At 41.8% G+C, this 14,313-nt stretch overlaps 2 protein-coding genes and 1 long non-coding RNA gene across 7 annotated transcripts in view; 1 reads left to right on the forward strand and 2 right to left on the reverse strand.

Moving 5' to 3' along the window:
• trim54 (tripartite motif containing 54) overlaps positions 1–605 on the reverse strand; it is an 18,762-nt gene extending 18,157 nt beyond the window's left edge. Inside the window, exon 1 of the mRNA XM_054761884.1 lies at positions 527–605. The gene's annotated coding sequence lies outside the window, so the exon portion shown is untranslated. The remainder of the gene's footprint in view (positions 1–526) is intronic.
• Positions 552–7,746, forward strand: LOC129172300 (uncharacterized). Its single transcript, XR_008566973.1, has 3 exons — positions 552–777; positions 6,913–7,093; positions 7,357–7,746. It is a non-coding gene; the product is annotated as an uncharacterized LOC129172300 (long non-coding RNA).
• On the reverse strand, positions 1,084–13,870 carry dnajc5ga (DnaJ (Hsp40) homolog, subfamily C, member 5 gamma a). Of its 5 annotated transcripts, none has more exons than XM_054761889.1 (7): positions 13,703–13,870; positions 9,243–9,376; positions 8,950–9,163; positions 8,716–8,875; positions 8,379–8,557; positions 4,224–4,260; positions 1,084–3,169 (listed from the first exon to the last, which is right to left on the reverse strand). In XM_054761889.1, the coding sequence occupies exons 2-5, from the start codon at positions 9,365–9,367 to the stop codon at positions 8,382–8,384; spliced, it is 675 nt and encodes a 224-aa protein (XP_054617864.1). In that variant the 5' UTR covers positions 9,368–9,376; positions 13,703–13,870; the 3' UTR covers positions 1,084–3,169; positions 4,224–4,260; positions 8,379–8,381. The 5 variants fall into 5 exon arrangements, with proteins under 5 accessions (XP_054617864.1, XP_054617863.1, XP_054617861.1 ...); XM_054761888.1 differs by having other exon boundaries at positions 1,084–3,165; positions 9,243–9,382; XM_054761886.1 differs by having other exon boundaries at positions 9,243–9,382.
• Between the last annotated feature and the right edge of the window lie 443 nt (positions 13,871–14,313).

Below are 14,313 nucleotides of genomic sequence, written 5' to 3' on the forward strand. Positions count from 1 at the left end.
TGTACTTTAAATCAAAGGGGAAAAAATCAATAATGAGTTTTATGAGATGTTTGGGGCCGCTGGAAATCTCAGGGCGCTAGGCGATTGCCAGTGTTTGCCGAATGGTAAATCCGTTCAAAAACAGGAACAAAGTGAATTAAGAAAGAAGTAAATTACATACTCACCTTTTGTAAATAATAATAATAATAATAATAATAATAATAATAATAATAATAAATTGAAATTAAAATAAATTTTACAAAACTTTTGTCAGTGCAATACGATGTTGAGGTCCCCAATGACTGAGATTGCCTTGGTCACCCAAATGACTAAATACGCCCCTGAGCAGCTTTAATGTTACTAAAAATAACGTTCCTTGTTAATATTTCGTAGCGCCTACATGTCCACGCTAAATATAAAATGTCCATGTATCTAGAACGATATTGTAATTTATAGCTGTATTGCTATAAGAGCTTAAAAAAAGAGTTCAAGTTGAACAATTAAATCGTAGTAGTAGATGTGACATAAATAAGCAGTTAATTTAAACCTGTCTATGTTGTATTCATCAGGTCAAGACGAGTCAATCACGTTCTCCTAATGTCGCCACTATACCCTTTGACCCCAGCCACGCGTCTGGAGAGCGTGCAAGGCGGCGGTAAACAAACTAGCGACTTGCTAAAGCTAAGGGACAGAATGGAGACGACCGACTAAGAAGACTCAGCCACTTACGGGATTATCGCTCTATTTATAAACATGGAAGCAGCGCTGGAGTCAACACACGAGTGTTCACATTCACTGGTGAGTGCTTGCACTATCTACACTCAAACTGGACAAACTTGCATATGACACATTTACATTATAACCTCCTTTATCTGCCTACAAAACGTAGCATGGACTGTGAAATAAACCACTCTCCACAAACTAAACACGTTAACACTGATTGAGTAACAAAACAAAACGTCATTTTATTTATACCTTCATTGGCAGGAACATTGCCAGGCTGTGCAACTGTCATACACACCAAGAGTCGCCACCTGCTGGACGGGAGGTGCAAAACTTATTGTTGCATACAAGACGAACGGGGAATTTTATATATTCATTTTTTATTTGGTTGAATTGCAGAGCACAAAAACAGATGGACATTCAAACAAAAAAATAGTTATATTCATAACTATCATGTCTGCTCTTGTGTCTCATTATCACTTCTCAAAATATTTTTTTTAATGAACAGTTAAGACTGTCCGAGTGATCAGCTTACATGAAGCTCCTATCTCAAAACACGCTAACAGGTTAGCATATGTAATGCACCCCAAAAGTAAACCATCATGAATAAAAATTCACTTCAAAATGCATATTTACTGTTGTAACAGACATTAATAAAAACGTGCCATGAGGTGTTATTTACATCAGTCATCATGTTTTTTGTTATTGTAAAATGACACATTTGGCTAGATAAATGCAATGTAAATGTATATTTATACTTTTAAAATGTCCATGTTTATTGCAGTTCAGATGGTAAAATGTGCTTCTTTTTTTAACAAAACATCACAATATGGCCAACAGAAACATAACTTTCACATTTAATCTTTTTTTGTGTATATATATATTCACAAGTGACAATGATGTGAAATGCTTCACAGCAATTATCATAAATGATGTCACATAAAAAAAGCTGCTTTGATTAAAATAGATGATGATTTTGCATAGTGAGTGTCCACACTTCCAACTGGACCAGTCAAATAATTTACACCATTACAGGAAGAGCACACGATTGGCTAAATGAGGACACTCCTCTCCACTCGACATGCTAATAGGGGAGGAAATGGAATGCAGCAAAGGAGTCCGAGTGGCTTTCTACTTGACGCTTGTTTCCCATACAAAAGGACCACAGATTGATTTAGTGCTACAAACATTATAGTGGGACTGTCTGTGTAGCGTGTGGTTCCAACTCTGTCCAGTAGATGGCATTGAAACGCTGTTTCTTCACACACCTCATATGCATCTACCACAACTGACTTGGTGGTGCATCAAAACACATCTGTCCATCAGTATAGTGATCTATTGGCTGTACAATCACATGTACATTACCTTTCAAATCAGCGCACGCTTACACAGAGCACAGAAAACATGACTGTTTTGCGTGTTATAAGGCGTACGCACGCAAAATGAAACTCAACACCCGTAAGTCAACAATAATAATAGGTTTAAAAACATGAGACGAAGTCTCACATTTCTTATGACACAAACCAAAAAGCTCAGTTTTAACCGTCCACGCACACACGCACGCACGTGTACACACCAAGTTGTTGTTGGGTTTTTTTTTTATCTCCACTCTGGCCGGAGTTTTGTGTCATGGCCAATTATGCAAATTACACAAGGCCATGCCCTGCCTCCCTGCCCCCAGCCACTCAATGCCACAGACACCGCGACAACAAGTGTCACACTGCACTCCCCACCCCCCCAAGGCACAACACTTCCTTTAAAAGCTGAGGAAGAAACACCTTCCTGCTCCTGTTGAGCAAGAGTCGCACATTTTCCCTGCTGGAGCTGAGTTTGCAAAGAAATCAGCTGCAGGCAACATGGACTGTACACACAAATGACAGCATTGCCTTTGAGGGGCTTGGATCCATCCAAGTGCGCTGGCTGCATGGAGCTCTTTGACAAGCAAGAATACACCTTTTTCTCCGACTGGACTGTAAAAATGTTCCGTTAGTCAGGGTCGGTGACGTGGTTCACTCAAGCTGCTGGCTTTGTTTTGCTAGTTAGTGGCACAAGACGACGGGAGTCGTTTGGGAGCACAGTTGGCAAGTCTGCGTGGGACTGGAGCGCATGCATCCTGACAAAAACATGCTTTCTTGCCTCATAGCCAAGTCTGCTTCAACATGACCCGGTCCCAAGTGAGACCAAAGGGAATATTAATCATCGTGAATGAGAGTCACCTTTCGGAACGCCTCCCGTGTTGCATCATGACTGGTCCTGGAACGGTCCTGACCCGCATGCTGAGACATGATGGAGGAAGAAATCCACAGCAAGGACGTCCGTCCTCAAGAGGAAGCACCAAAGCTTCCCTGCTTTGGACTTCTCCTTTGGGTCGGGGAAGCAGGATGGCGGGCCTTAGCCGGCTGGTGGTTTTGGGCTGGTTCATCTCTGGCACGCGAATGTGGCTGAATCATGAAGGGGGCGGGGCTTCCTAATGAGGAGAGAAGGTTTAAAACACACAAACACAACAGGTGTGGCCCAGCTTGCTTTTTATTGGACCTCGGCATATTCTAAAAAATAAAATTTCATTCATTGATGTATAGTCGTCCTTCGCTACATCGCGGTTCGAACATCGCACGCTCACTTTTCAAAAATTAGTAAATGATCGCTGTTTTGTGGTAAAAAATAAAAATATGCATATTTAAACAAATTGTACTTACTCTTGGCCTAAATGATGCATTTTCAAGCATAAAAATGGCTAAATTAACTAACTAAATGAACTAAAATACTAGGCAGAAGAAGCATTGTGAATTTAGTATTGTACACTAGGTGTCAGTAATTTTTTGATGAGACAAGCACCAGACGTCGGAGCAGGCACTGATTTCAGTTGAAATGACCTCACAATAATAACATAATAATAATAATAATAATAATAATAATAATAATAATAATAACAACAATGACTTACCCCCCAGTTGGTCCCACGAACTCTTTACTTAAATGACCCAGCAACTAAGCGGAACTATGTTCCTCATTGCGGAAATCCGACCAATTGGGGGGTAAGTCACTGTTTATGTACTACACTGCTGATGGGGATGTCTTGCAACTTCATGTCAAAAAATCCCAACTGTCCCTTTAAAAGGCGTATTTACTCTTATGTCTACTGTATTGGGTAATACGAGTGTAAAGCCACCATTACAATACATTGATGAGACAATAGCCACCACAAGAAGTATGCTGTAAAGAAAAATACAAGATAGTGCTAACATGTGAGGATGGTATCTTATTTATGTCCATTTATGTCTTATTTTCTTTGATTCTATCTATTATATTGGACTGTAAAGGTGACTATATTGGTGTTATTTCATGTCTAGAGGGCCCTAATAATGTTAAAAACCCATTGTAAACATATTTTCTATGCCATAACTACAAAAATATTTCATTTATTAATATTGGGGTTATATAAAAGTTTGATTGGACTTGTCACTTTAATAATGATGATGATAATAATAATAATAATAATAATAATAATAATAATAATATACCTGCCTGCTGTTGTTGCTGACGTCCACTATCATCTTCCTGAGAGAGGAGAGCACATTATTTGCATTACATCAGGGGTGTCCAAAGTGTGCCACATTATAGACACAACATTAAACAGCGTAAATGGGAACATTAGCGCAAAAAGGCACAATATAAAGAGAAAACGTTGAAATGCTGACACTAATAACAAATAATAACACAATGCTTTGTCTTTAAATACATAGGACACGTTCTCAGAACCTGCAGTGATCTTTACGAGGATCTTCTATATTCAGTGGTGGCCAAAATTATTACAAGGCCTGACAGATCTGATAATACTGACCTTTTTTCTTGTGCCTCCAAAACATGATTTCATTTGATAATGTCCTTGAAAAATGCAGATTGTTGCTCTGAGCACAACAAAGTGAGTCCGACTGTTTGAACTTTAATATTCGGCATGTCCAACTTTTGCAGCAATAACAGCGGCACCTCTCTCTAGCATAGTGTCAGTATATTTCCTGAGAACTTCAACACGAATGTTATCCCATGCCTTCTGCAACCCAAGCCACAGGCTTTCCACGTTTCTTTTCCAAGTTGCCCCAAATTTGCTCTATAGGGTTGAGGAAGGAGCATGATTGTGTGTATAGTATATGATGGTTGTATTTATTTTTGTGTAAGTGCATCCTGTGGAAGTCATTTCCGATGTGCTGTTTGCAAACTATGCCCACAACCTCTGCTGCACACATAATATCGACGCAGTACAGGAACTCTGGAAATCCAATAACAATCGTTACCTTTTATGTACGCTTCGTTAATTAGCGTGGGAAGCGCCTTGAATGAATGCCTTCTGTTTTGCTTCTAAACCCATAGCAGCTGTAAAGCAAGAATCTAGGCTAGAGTTAACGGGGCCAAATGACTCCATGTGGTTATAAGTTAATTATGTATTGATTAGGGCTGTCAAATGATTCAAAATTTTAAGTGTTCACATTAGTTAATCATGATCAATCACCATTTGTAACTATGTGTGAAATATTTTTGCCTGTTTTTTCTGTATTTTATGAACAAAAAGATATGTCAAAATGCTCATGCTATAATATAGGTACAAATGCCAACAGCATGCTAGCAAACACCAGGCAAGACGTTCACAACACAGGGCATGACCATCAAAATTTCCCATGGAAATTTTCTAGTTAATTACCCATCCATCCATTTTCAAACCGCTTCTCCTCATTAGGGTCGCGGGGGCATGCTGGAGCCTATCCAAGCTGACTTCGGGCGACAGGCGGGGTACACCCTGGACTGGTCGCCAGCCAATCGCAGGGCACATATAGACAAACAACCATTCACACTCACATTCATACCGATGGACAATTTAGAGTCACCAATTAACCTAACATGCATGTTTTTGGACTGTGGGAGGAAACTGGAGTACCCGGAGAAAACCCACGCTCACACGGGGAGAACATGCAAACTCCACACAGAAATGCAAGAATCGAACCCAGGTCTTCCCGATCTCCAGGCTGTTACTGTGTTGGCCAACGTGCTAACCACGAGACCACCGTGCGGCCCTAGTTAATAATCCAATTCATGAAATATATACATTTTTTAAAATATTAATTTTATAGAGAATACTTATTATGCATTTGATATGCAGAAACAAATAGCTAATAATAAACAGGGCTATCAAATGATTAAAACATTTAAATCAGATTCATCTGTTTTTAAATTAATTAATCATGATTAATCACCATTAAAACAATGTCGGAAATATGCCCATTTTACTGTTATTTAATTAACAGAAAGAGAAATGACAGGACAGGATTACTGTAGAAACATTTGTAAAAATCTGCCTAAAACTAGTCTCTTTAATAGCAGCGCAACATTTGAATCACAGTTTAACCGTGTTATTCTGAGCCATGAAGAGTCGCGTTCCAAGCCACCAAGTAATTTAAGTTGAATTCACATGTTTTGAGTGTATGTGTATTTTCTGGGATTTCTGAGCGTACTTATGTCCAGAAAATTGTACTTCGGCAGGAAGAGTTACGTTAGTGAATGATGAGAATATCCACGTATTGTTTTTCCTTTGTCTTGCTGTTTATTTAGACCACACATACACGCATAATAAAAGATAGTGTTGTGGTTTTCCGAGTGTCTGTGAATGCATCTCGCTGTGGTCGAGTGACAGTGAGGAAGTATCGTTCCGAGGAAGACTAGAGACGTGTTTGTGAGATACATTTAAGGTGTTGGAATTGTACTGCTGTTGGTTTTCAGGTCAGAATAAAGTTCTAGAAGGGCATCAGACTCCATCTGCCGTCATAAGAGAGGTGTGGCTTGACATGATGCATATGCGTTAATTACACTAAATGTTTTAACGTAATTAATGAAAAAACTACTCACCGCCGTTAACGCTATTTTTGACGTTAGTATTGATATCTAAAAAAACGTGTCCAATCATCACCACTGTTATCACTGACATGTATTTTGATGAGTGCAAAGTTTTATTTGCCTCTATTTTTCATCTTAACATTGTACAGTTATCTTTTTATGTTATTTTTATGACGTGGTGGTGATTGAACACTGCAAAAATGAGCATGTTTCGAGTGCCCCGCAACTTGACAGTTGGACTCTCTTAAGGCTTTAGTCAGCGCATTTGGAGAACATGTCCTACCCAGTGGTGCATTTTTAGCATGTTTGTCACACTTAATGTTTCAGATCATCAACAGTGAGAGCCATTATCCACAAATGGTGAAAACATGGAACAGTGGTGAACCTTCCCAGGAGTCGCCGGCCAACCGAAATTGCCCCAAGAGAGCAGCGACGACTCATCCAAGAGGTCACACAAGACCCCACAACAACATCCAAAGAACTGCAGGCCTCACTTGCCTCAGTTAAGGTCAGTGTTCATGACTCCACCATAAGAAAGACACTGGGCAAAAACGAAAAATACTCTGTGGTGTGACAAAAGTTGAACTTTTTGGGAGGTGTGTGTCCCATTACATCTGGCATAAAAGTAACGCCGCATTTCAGAAAAAGAACATCATAGCAACAGTAAAATATGGTGGTGGTAGTGTGGTAGTCTGGGGCTGTTTTGCTGCATCAGGACCCGGAAGACTTGCTGTGATAAATGGAACCATGAATTCTGCTGTCTACCAAAAGGAAGGAAGGAGAATGTCCAGCCTTCTGTTGGTGACCTCAAGCTGAAACCAACTTGGGTTCTGCAGCAGGACAATGATCCAAAACACACCAGCAAGTCCACCTCTGAATGGCTGAAGAAAAACAAAATGAAGACTTTGGAGTGGCCTAGTCAAAGTCCTGACCTGAATCCTAATGAGATGCTGTGGATGACCTTAAAAAGGCGCTTCATGCTGGAAAACCCTCCAATGTGGCTGAATGACAACAATTCTGCAAAGATGAGTGGGACAAAATTCCTCCACAGCGCTGTAAGACACTCATTGCAAGTTATCACAAATGCTTGATTGCAGTTGTTGCTGCTAAGGGGGCCCAACCAGTTATTAGGTTTAGGGGGCAATCACTTTTTCACACAGGGACATGTAGATTTGTATTTTTTTTTTCCTTAATAAAAAAATTCATTTAAAAACTGCATTTTGTGTTCAGTTGTGTTGTCGACTAATATTTAAATTAGTTTGATGATCTGAAAGATTGAAGTGTGACAAACATGCAAAAAAAATAATAATAAAAGAAAAATAATAATAAAATCCGGAAGGGGGCAAACACTGTGTGTGTGTGTGTGTGTGTGTGTGTGTGTGTGTGTGTATAAAATGTCAAAATGTCTGTCAACAAATAGAATGAAATAAATAATGGTTCTATCTTTCTTTTAAAAATATATGAAAATATAAAAATGTATTCTTTGGTTTTTCACTGTGCTCACTACTCGGTGGAGAGGGTTGCATGCTTCATGAGGTGTCGAGTATGTGCAGCTTTCAACAATGGAGTGTGAACGTGTGTCCTGTGTCGTCAACACAAAGACGCTAACAATCGTTGGCATTGAATACTGCAAGCAAGTGCAAAGTGAAAGACGTGCGGCGTGGAAGGTGAAAGCAGTTAGTCGATGACGAAAAGAGAGACATGCACAGGACAAGCGGAGTTAAGGACGTAGCGGCGACGTGGCGCTAAGACGACAGATCAAACACACAACGGAGACAAACGGCGGCTCTTACGAGTCATTTCGACTCGGGCAAGCTCTCTCCTTTCTCCTGCCCCTCAGATGGACGGGTCGAGGGTGGCGACTGGGGGTGGGGCGTCGGCATGGGCATGGGCAGGGGGATGGGCTGGCTTTTGCCCTCTGGGGTCTCCCCGCCCCCACTAGATGCGGGCTGGCTTATGACTACTCTGGGACCTGCAGGAGAGACATGGTGATGGACCATCTTGAGGCTTCTTGGGACATTTTTATCATCGCAGTCGTGTGTTTGACTCAGAGGTCCGAAGCTCCACACAGGGCATTTCCCGTTTCCCAGTAGTCTTGAATGCAGCGTGTGGAAAAACGTGCTCGCTTACCGCTGTCCTGCTGCTCCGCCTTGATCTGGGCCTCCAGGTCCTCGGGATCAACATAGTGGTAGTTTTCCTCGTCATCGGGGGGCTTGCACTTCCCGCAGCAGAAACAGCAGCAGCAGCAGCAACAGCAGCAGCTGAAGAGCGTGCAGCACAGCACCAGCGTCTGCGCCACAACATGGTCAACGTGGTCATCACACCACATCATCATCATCATGACTACAGTGAAGCCACGCCCACCTTGAACCACCATTTGGACATGAGGAAGTAGTACTTGACGCTTTCCTCTCCAAACTGCTCGGACACGTAAAGGCCCATGGAGCCGTACTCGTCGTAGATCTTCCTCTTGGTCTCATCGTTGAGGATGGAGTTGGCATTGTTGATCTCCTTGAACTTCTCCGCCGCCTCCGGGTTGTCCGGGTTCTTGTCCGGGTGGTACTTCAACGCCAGCTTCCTGGCAGGCAGGCGAGGAAGAAAACGTGTGCTCAAGTGAAGGAAGCGAGCAAGGAAGGAGACTTGACACGAGTCGTCACCTGTAGGCTTTCTTGATGTCCTCGGCCGAGGCGCCTTTCTCCAGTCCTAATACCTTGTAGACGCTCTCACCGGCCGTGGACATCTTCCTCTGGGGCCGCGAGGGGTTGGGGTTTGGGTCAGCCATGGCTCACCTCTGCTCCTTTCACACACACAGACGCCACAAAAGACAACTAAGAGAAGATCAGCCATTGATGCAACAATTACTTTTAACACAACAACAGTGCGGGAGGAGTGAATCACACACATGCACGCACGCACACACACTCTCACACACGCACGCACAGTGCCAGCCGGGTCATTGACCAAAGAAGATTACATTTTGCTGACCTCGCAGATTACTCGGGTGCGATCGGAGTCCATTCAGAAGGCCGCACACAAATGACACGCGTGCTGCCATCGTTTAACAAGATTTCAGTGAAGGTCTTCATCGTCATCAAGTTATTTGACACCACCCTGATGCCGTGCGTGTCAGCGCCGCTTGGCAAAGTGAGCAGCTGCAGGCTGGGAATACCGTGCATCCCGCTTGTGGAGAAGTATCCCGCCGGGTGCCATCGCCATGTGCTTTGGGTCGACTCCCCTCGAGTGCACAGCGTGTAAAAGTAATTAAAAACAAAAACCCCACAGAGAGGAGATAAGGAAGGCCGTCATTTTAATCAGCCGTGCCCGCGCCGCACACCCCGATGGCAGTCACGCTGCACCGCTAAATCACTGGCAAAGAACTACAACATGGGTTGTAGTTCTTAGCTGTTCCAACAGCTAAGTGCACTGACTACTTTCTTGTACGTGCGTACTGCATTCGTGTATACCTGTGTGCATCCACCCAAAGGTTATCTCCTGTGCAACTCAAGTAATGCAAGTAACGATACTGGCTTAGCCGTCCCTCGTTTATCAGGGTTAATTGGTTCCCGACCCGACTGCGATAAGTGAATTTCCGCAAAGTAGGATTCAATATTAACAAACGGAATATTGTCGTAGTTAGAGCATAGAAAACTTGCTTATGGCTTTCTAAATACGGGTTTTAACATTATTAGAGCCCTATACACATAAAATAACATCCCAATAGTCACGTTTACACTCCTATTTTTCTTTGTTTATGTCACATTGCGCAAGGAACGGATCCATGCACATAACAGACGACCGCTGCTAGCATAGCAAGCTACCGAGCTAAATAGTTAGCCTCTCCAATTTACTTCTTCTAAACTTAAAAGTGTTTCAAACGGAGTGGGGAAGAAGGACATAGAAGCCAAAAACGTACCACTTCCACTTGGAATGAGAGGAGAACCTTTTTTTTTTTTCCACTCAATGTCAGCCATGGCATGTCGGCTGGGCTCTGCTGGCTCAGTAGCCAGTCTCCATGTAGTGTGCTACTACTGTTCAATTATTTGAATTATATTTAATGTTTCACACAGAGGATTTATTTATTATTCAGTTGTAGTATCCCTGCTGTGATTTGTCAACTTTTAATTTGTGTCATTTTGAATGACACAGACCGGACCGTATCAATTAGAGCGGCTACGTTGCATTGGATGACGAAGTTAACTTGTGCTAGTAAACGCGTCATCGTGTGCTCGTCATTCCCTTGCAGATAGCAAGGTTGACACTTTGTCCCTTATTAACGTGAAAATGAAAAATAGTCTGTAAAATATGGAGTCAATCGACGACAGCTTGTGACAGTCTAAACATCTCGATGCCAGCGTGTGTGATTGCTTACGTTTCGATCGACTTTCCAACCATCTTTGTTTACACATTTGGCCTGGCTCTCGTTTTCTTCTGTTTCTCTGGTGGCAGCTAGCTAGCTACAGTTATCCACCTAGCGTCTGGTCCACAGACTCCAAATGTGACTTATTTTGGGTTGTTTTTTTTTTACCGCGGTAACATTTTGTCTTTAAAACAAACAAGCAATGCGGTTCGTTCGGAGCTTGTTTTCGCCCCACAGGGAAGCTAGGATGGCTGGCACGTTCATGGGGTACGTGCTAACTTTTAAAAAATGTCACTTAACAACCTTGCTCTCTCTGCTCTGATGTTGAGTAGCTCACCAAAGAATATTCGCTTCAACTCTTAGTATTTTTAGAACTCTTCAAATCAGACATGATGCCTGTATTTAATGACAAATGAGCACAAAATAGCATAAAGACAATGAGCACACTGTTTGAGTGGAGATGTGCTTTGTAAATAAAGTATAACTGAAATGTTGCCAGTCACATCAAAACAGCTCGCCTCTCCTGTCTTTTTGTCAAAGGAGCTTTAATAGTGCTGCAAGTTGGATACACCTGTGCTATCATACACCTGGACACTCAATTTATACTCTTTTACGCCGTCCTGTTTAAGCAGGACAGATTTCTGAGAAAGATATTTAAATCGTTATTTTATTCTGTTTTGTTATTTTTAACAAAAAATATATTACTGAACATTTATGTATTACTGTATTACTCTAGTATTACTCTAAAACTGGCATCAAATCGCACAATTAAAAGGCGGGTTGGTTGGCCCTGCCAACAAGGTGCCCCTTATTTATTGTTTGCTGTTGCTGACAAACTTCTGCTCCACACTTCAGCCCAGTACTTGACATTAACACGCAAACAAGGTAGTTTGCCTAAGGACATTAACTCCTAGAGAGGAGGACAGGAAGGCGGGCCAATGTGTGTGAAAAGAGAGCAGTATTGGAGTTACTAGTATTTGTCAGTAATACAGTGAAACTATAGGGCCATGTAGGTTTGGATTTTTTTTTCCTCCCTTAATAGTAAACGTTTCATTTCATAACTGCATGTTGTGTTCTGTTGTGTTGTCATTGACTAATATTTTAATTTGTTTGATGATCTGAAACCCAGTCCAGAGTGTACCCCGCCTCTCGCCCTAAGTCAGCTGGGATAGGCTCCAACGTACCACCGCGACCCTAGTGAGGATAAGTGGCATAAAGATGGATGATGATCTGAAACATTTAAGTGTGACAAACATGCAAAAAAAAAAAAACAAAAAAAAAAAAAAGAAATCAGGAAGGGGGCAAATACTTTTTCACACCACTGTAACTAATATTTTTTGACTAATAATTGGCCATAGCCAACCACAAAACAGCGACCATTTATTATGTTTTTGAAAAACCATGAGGGAGTGATATTCAAACCGCGATATATACAGTATGCTAAATGTTTATATTAAGTACTTTGGAAGCATTTGGCAGCATAGTTTAGTTTGCCCACCCCAGGTATAGCCAGGACTATTGTGCACCCACTACTCATAAGCGCTCGTTATTAATATGTGCACGGATGAGACAGAGAGAGAAGGCGCAGTGCTGTCTGTCCTTTGAAAGTTGGTGTCTAAGTTTAGCTACTCTTCAAACACTGCAAGAGACAAAAGCTGAAAAGCACAAAGCACCTGACCAAACATTTTTAGGCCTAAACCTTCTTTCAGGACCCTTGCAGGAAATTAACGCTGAGATTCCTTGTTACAGATGTATTTTAATATTGCATCCTGGCAGATGCATGTTATGCTAGAAGGCTTAACAATGTTTTTCTTGACAAAGAAAATTGTAAGAGAGGTATCAATTGAATATTAATTATTATTATTATTATTATTATTGTTACTGTATCAGACTGACACCTGTTTCTATTATTTTGACCCTATAGTGTAGATTGTGCTGGTGTACCCAATGAAGTGTCCAGGCTAATGACTACCAGGTCAAGGGGGCGGGGCAGCCTACACACGCCTGTGAGGCCACAAATCTGGGCACGGTGCAAAGGGGTCACCTCCTTTGTTTCTTAATGTGTTGACTAAAAGATAAATCCTAATGTGTTGATTACAAATGTTATAAAGTCATGACCTCTTTTGTAGCATATTCGGCGTTCATGTCTTCCTCTCGTGAAGTGTCACGTTTGGAAGTGCCACAGCCATCAATGTCGCCCTTGTCCTTGCCTGGCTAGACCTAATCCTTTAGCTAATGTTAATCTCAGCTCACTAGGACAATTAACTACTTTCTATTTTTCCACCTCAGTCAGTGAGTGCATGAATACATCAATATGAAACAAAAGCCAGTATTTCACCTAGCTACCTATTCACCTAGCAGCTACAACAAAAACCACTGTGCCACATAACTGCATTCGACATTTAGTGAATTTAACACTTGTTGTCCTTTTGTGGCAAAAGCATTGCGAGCACCATCCACATATAAGGGGTAAAAGTATCAGCAGCGAGAGGGTCATTAATTCGGCACTAATCTCAGCAACATTGTGTCAACACATTATCACAAAATATCAGTTTGATACAAATGTAAAACAATTAAGTGCACGCTGTAATTCAACGAGATGCTCAACAACACCCGGGAAAAAAAGAAAATAAGTAATGACTTCTTTGTTGGATTGTTACCAGCAAATTAACGTGTCAGATTTTTTTGAATGGAATTCGGCCTAATGGGCGCTAGCCTGAGCCGGTTAGCCTTATGCTAGCTGCTGCAGGCTGGTCTTACCTGATGCTAACTGATCGCTGTCTGGCTCGCCGGGGTGCTAACTGGATCATAGAGGCATCAGGTTCACGGTCCGGACCTCCAGTCATGGGCTCGGGGTGCGGAGTTCCTGCAGCGGCGCCGCAAGCGGAGGAGCGCCGGTGTAATCACAGCCTGCTCTCTTTCCAGGGAATGACGAGCACACGATGACGCGTTTACTGGCACAAGTTAACTTCGTCATCCAATGCAACGTAGCCGCTCTAATTGATACGGTCCGGTCTGTGTCATTCAAAATGACACAAATTAAAAGTTGACAAATCACAGCAGGGATACTACAACTGAATAATAAATTAATCCTCCGTGTGAAACATTAAATATAATCCAAATAGATGTAATTGAACAGTAGTAGTAGCACAGTTAAATTGTAAAATACTAAGTATTTATCACACTTGGCCTCCTCTGAGATACTCACTTCAGCATACTATCATAGTAATATCATCTCTTTGTTTAATTAAACATCACTGTTTGTACCCATTTGACTTACTGTCCTTGAATGCAACATTTCCAGCGCTCACCTATGCATTTTATAAACTGGCAATGTCCAAACTGCAACCTGGGGGTCATTTTTGGCCCAC

This window comes from Dunckerocampus dactyliophorus, chromosome 19 (assembly GCF_027744805.1).
Source record: "Dunckerocampus dactyliophorus isolate RoL2022-P2 chromosome 19, RoL_Ddac_1.1, whole genome shotgun sequence".
Taxonomy (NCBI): Eukaryota; Metazoa; Chordata; class Actinopteri; order Syngnathiformes; family Syngnathidae; genus Dunckerocampus; species Dunckerocampus dactyliophorus.

Coding starts and splice junctions, on each gene's coding strand:
- dnajc5ga (XM_054761889.1), bottom strand. CDS start 9,367: ATGGCTGACCCAAACCCCAACCCCTCGCGGCCCCAGAGGAAGATGTCC. Junction 9,164..9,242: donor GACATCAAGAAAGCCTACAG/GTGACGACTCGT, acceptor CCTGCCTGCCAG/GAAGCTGGCGTTGAAGTACC. Junction 8,876..8,949: donor TGTCCAAATGGTGGTTCAAG/GTGGGCGTGGCT, acceptor GTTGTGGCGCAG/ACGCTGGTGCTGTGCTGCAC.